General features: G+C 43.5%; 1 protein-coding gene across 1 annotated transcript; it reads left to right on the plus strand.

The window, feature by feature from the left end:
• The first annotated feature begins 1,020 nt into the window (after positions 1-1,020).
• Positions 1,021-3,218, plus strand: LOC143736145 (uncharacterized). The gene is made up of 2 exons (XM_077226766.1): positions 1,021-2,660; positions 3,068-3,218. Exon 1 carries the CDS (start codon positions 1,159-1,161, stop codon positions 2,083-2,085), a length of 927 nt encoding a protein of 308 aa, XP_077082881.1. The 5' UTR covers positions 1,021-1,158; the 3' UTR covers positions 2,086-2,660; positions 3,068-3,218.
• The last annotated feature ends 992 nt before the right edge of the window (positions 3,219-4,210 follow it).

The following is a 4,210-nucleotide window of genomic DNA, read 5'->3' on the forward strand; positions in this document are numbered from 1 at the left end:
ATGCCGTATCTGGAGATAGATTGCTCGCTAGCGTTTCTTCAGCCTTAGGCATTGCCCCATAACCATAATTCTTAGCCCCAGAAATATTTGAATAAACAGATGTTTGCTGGCCAAATATTCTGGATGACACTGGTCTTTTCCATGACCTCGACACCTCGGTGTGGAGGTCAGGAAAGAATGGAAGACACTGGCGTGGAGGTGCAGCATGAGAGGGCAGAAATCTTTCATCTAGTTTACTTTTGAACGAGATTCCTTTCTATCAGCTTGCCACTCGATGCTTAATTTTTCTACAGCACGAGTGAGCACCTCCATAAGCTCCTCACTAGCAGGTGACTGAAGTGACGAGTCCCCAGTCTCTGCTGTATCAATACTTTCAACATCCAGATCCTCAGAACTGGATAATTGAAGTGATGGTGCCTCAGCCCGGGAGGAAGAAACCGCAGCGCGTGCTTCCGAACCCGGATCTGAGGCACTGGATCTACCAGATAAGGGCTGAGATAAGGCAGAGCCCGTCTCAATCCCCGCTGATAGATCCATTTGCGATCCCCACGATTGAAGCCTTTGCTGTGCTTCGGCAGCAGCGGGACCCGAACCGCGGGGAGCGCGCACCGAACCACTCTCCTCGAAGAGGGCTCGGCGGGAGCGGAGCGTTTTCATGGACAAAAACTCGCAATGCTCACAACTAGCTCCCTCGAGAGCTGACTGGGCATGCTGCGCTTTTGTCAGCCTCGTTACCCGCTGTGAGTTTGTTTGTTTGCGTTTGTTTGTTTGCGCAAATACGGTTTGAACGTTGGTTGTTGGTCGTAGAGCGAGACACCGCTTCACTGCTGCTCGCCCTGCGATCGACTGCTTTTGTCAGCCTCGTTACCCGCTGTGAGTCTGTTTGTTTGCGTTTGTTTGTTTGCGCAAATACGGTTTGAACATTGATTGTTGGTCGTAGAGCGAGACACCGCTTCACTGCTGCTCGCCCTGCGATCGACTGCTTTTGTCAGCCTCGTTACCCGCTGTGAGTCTGTTTGTTTTCCCGTCTATCCTGCGTCTATATTACACCCATACCACTAAAAAGACGGTTATACCCAAGACTTGAGTCATAAATTAGTATAAATATTAATAGCATCACTGGTTGCATCATTGCTAACTTACTGTCCATCTGTTAAAATGGCGAATATATCAGGTGTATGTTATCTACCTCTTGGTGCAGATGAGAACAAATCTGAATTGCTTGCGGTGCAGTCTGAATTAGAAGCTGTAGAAAAGCAGATCCTTGACCTTCTAGAGAGACAAGCTGAGCTGAGAGACCGGCGTTTAGCTCTTGAAACATCACGCGCTGATGCACACGGATCAGTGATTAACGTTAGTAACCCGCTGACGCTGACCTCGTCTACTCCGTGCGTTTCTCAGCATTGGTCCCGAGCGTCCAGGTCACGATCAGCCATGATTTCATTCACTCCGGCTCCAACACACCACCACGAAGCCTGGGTGGTTCCGCGGAAGCCGCGAGCCAGGACAAGAATCTTTTCGCCCCTCCCGGTTTTCGAGATCTCCACTCAGAACCGCTTCTCCCCTCTTCGCGAAACGGAACGCGATGCTGTGATCATCGGCGATTCCACCGTCCGACACGTCCACGCTACGTTAGGTAAAAGTAAGGTGCACAGTCACTGCTTTCCTGGTGCTCGTGTTCTCGATATCGCTGCGCGGGTAACTGAGATCTTGAACGGTGACGAGCGCGTCGGAGCTGTTGTGCTGCATGCGGGAGCTAACGACACTAGGCTGCGACAGACGGAGGTTCTGAAGAAAGACTTCAGGAGCCTTATCGATACGGTACGCAGCACATCGCCTGAAACATCGATTATTGTGTCTGGACCGCTTCCTACGTACCGACGAGGGCATGAAAAGTTCATTAGATTATTCGCGCTAAATGAATGGTTATTGTCATGGTGCAATGAGCAGAAATTGATTTTTGTAAATAATTGGAATCTGTTTTGGGAGCGACCAAGGCTCTTCCGCGCTGATGGCTTACACCCAAGTAGAATCGGGGCAGATCTTCTGTCGGATAACATCTCCAAGATGTTAAATACCATTTGACTAGTAACCAAAAATCCAAATCACAGTCTCTACTGCACCAATTTAATTGATATTAATACTAGTGTAGAACATTGCATAGAAACTGTGTCTATTCCTCGTTTACTAAGATCAAATAATAAATCTACTGCAGGATCTAGAAAAAATCTAATTGTTATTAAAACAAAAAATCTCGCTATTAGTGAACAAAAACAATTTCTAAAGCTAGGTCTTCTAAACATTAGATCGCTCACACCTAAGGCGGTTATTGTAAATGAAATGGTCACAGATAATAATTTCGATGTTCTGTGCCTTACTGAAACCTGGCTTAAACCAAATGATTATTTCGGTCTAAATGAGTCTACTCCGCCAGGATACTGTTATAAGCATGAGCCCCGTCTGATCGGTCGTGGCGGCGGTGTTGCAACAATCTACAGAGATATCCTTAATGTTACTCAGAAAACTCGTCATAGGTTTAATTCGTTTGAAGTGCTTGTGCTAAATGTTACGCTCTTAGATGTAAGAAAAAAATCCCTATTATCTCTAGCATTGGCTACCGTATATAGACCTCCAGGGCCTTACGCCAATTTCCTAAAAGAGTTTGCTGACTTTCTATCAGATCTTTTGGTCAACGTCGATAAAGCATTAATTGTTGGAGATTTTAACATACACGTAGATAATTTAAATGATGCGTTAGGGGCTGCGTTTACAGATTTATTAAACTCCTTCGGGGTCAAGCAAAACGTCACCGGACCAACTCATCGTCTTAATCATACACTCGATTTAATTATATCATATGGAACCGATCCAACCGATATAGATATCATTCCACAAAGTGATGATGTCACTGACCACTACTTGGTAACTTGCATATTACGCACTGCTGTAATATGTCATGCTGCGCCACGTTATCGACCAGGTAGAACAATTCGTCCATCCACCATAGATCATTTCTCAAATAGCTTATCTGATCTGTCTCAGCTGCTGCCTGAACCCAAACAAACAGATGAACTAGACGAACTAACTAGCACTATGAGCACCATTCTCTCTAGAACATTGGATATTGTTGCACCCATTAGATTAAAAAAGGTCAGAGAAAAAAGTATAGCACCATGGTACAATAATACTACGTATGTTTTAAAGAGAGAAACCCGTAATTTAGAGCGTAAATGGAAAAAAACTAATTTAGAGGTCTTTAGAATCGCGTGGAAAGACAGTATGTCACTTTATAAAAAGGCACTTATAACGGCCAGGGCTGAGCACCTCAGCAAATTAATAGAAAACAACCGAAATAATCCAAGGTTTTTATTTAATACCGTGGCTAGACTAACAAATAAACAGACGTCGTCTGAACAAAATACCTCGTTACAGTTTAGTAGTAATGATTTCATGAACTTCTTCACCGAGAAAATTGAAAGCATCAGAATCAAAATCGTAAACGTTCGATCTTTGCTCGCGCCTTATAATTCGGCCGCAATTATCACCCCGCAAGAACAATTACAATGCTTTACAACCATAGAACAAAAAGAGTTAAATAAACTTATCACTTCATCTAAAACAACAACATGTTTATTAGATCCTATACCAACTGAACTACTGAAAGAAGTGTTACCTGTAGTGGAAGAGCCTCTTCTCAATATTATTAACTCATCTTTATCTTTAGGTCATGTTCCAAGAACGTTCAAGCTGGCAGTTATAAAACCTCTTATTAAGAAACCACAATTAGATCCAAATAACCTAGCAAATTACAGACCCATTTCGAATCTTCCATTTATGTCAAAAATATTAGAAAAAGTTGTGTCCGCTCAACTCGGCTCTTTCTTGCAAGAAAACGACATCTATGAAAAGTTTCAGTCTGGATTCAGGCCACATCATAGCACTGAAACTGCGCTTGTTAGAATCACAAATGATTTACTTTTAGCTTCGGACCAAGGCTGTATCTCAGTACTAGTTTTACTTGATCTTAGTGCTGCGTTCGATACTATAGATCACACAATACTCTTAGATCGACTACAAAATTACACTGGTGTTCAAGGACAAGCATTAAGCTGGTTCAGGTCATACTTATCTGACCGCTACCATTTCGTCTACTTAAATGGAGAAAAATCGATTATAACTTCGGCAAACTATGGAGTGCCGCAGGGATCTG

This window comes from Siphateles boraxobius, unplaced genomic scaffold (assembly GCF_051911475.1).
Source record: "Siphateles boraxobius isolate OS27281-9 unplaced genomic scaffold, OSU_SipBor_1 13, whole genome shotgun sequence".
Classification (NCBI taxonomy): domain Eukaryota; kingdom Metazoa; phylum Chordata; class Actinopteri; order Cypriniformes; family Leuciscidae; genus Siphateles; species Siphateles boraxobius.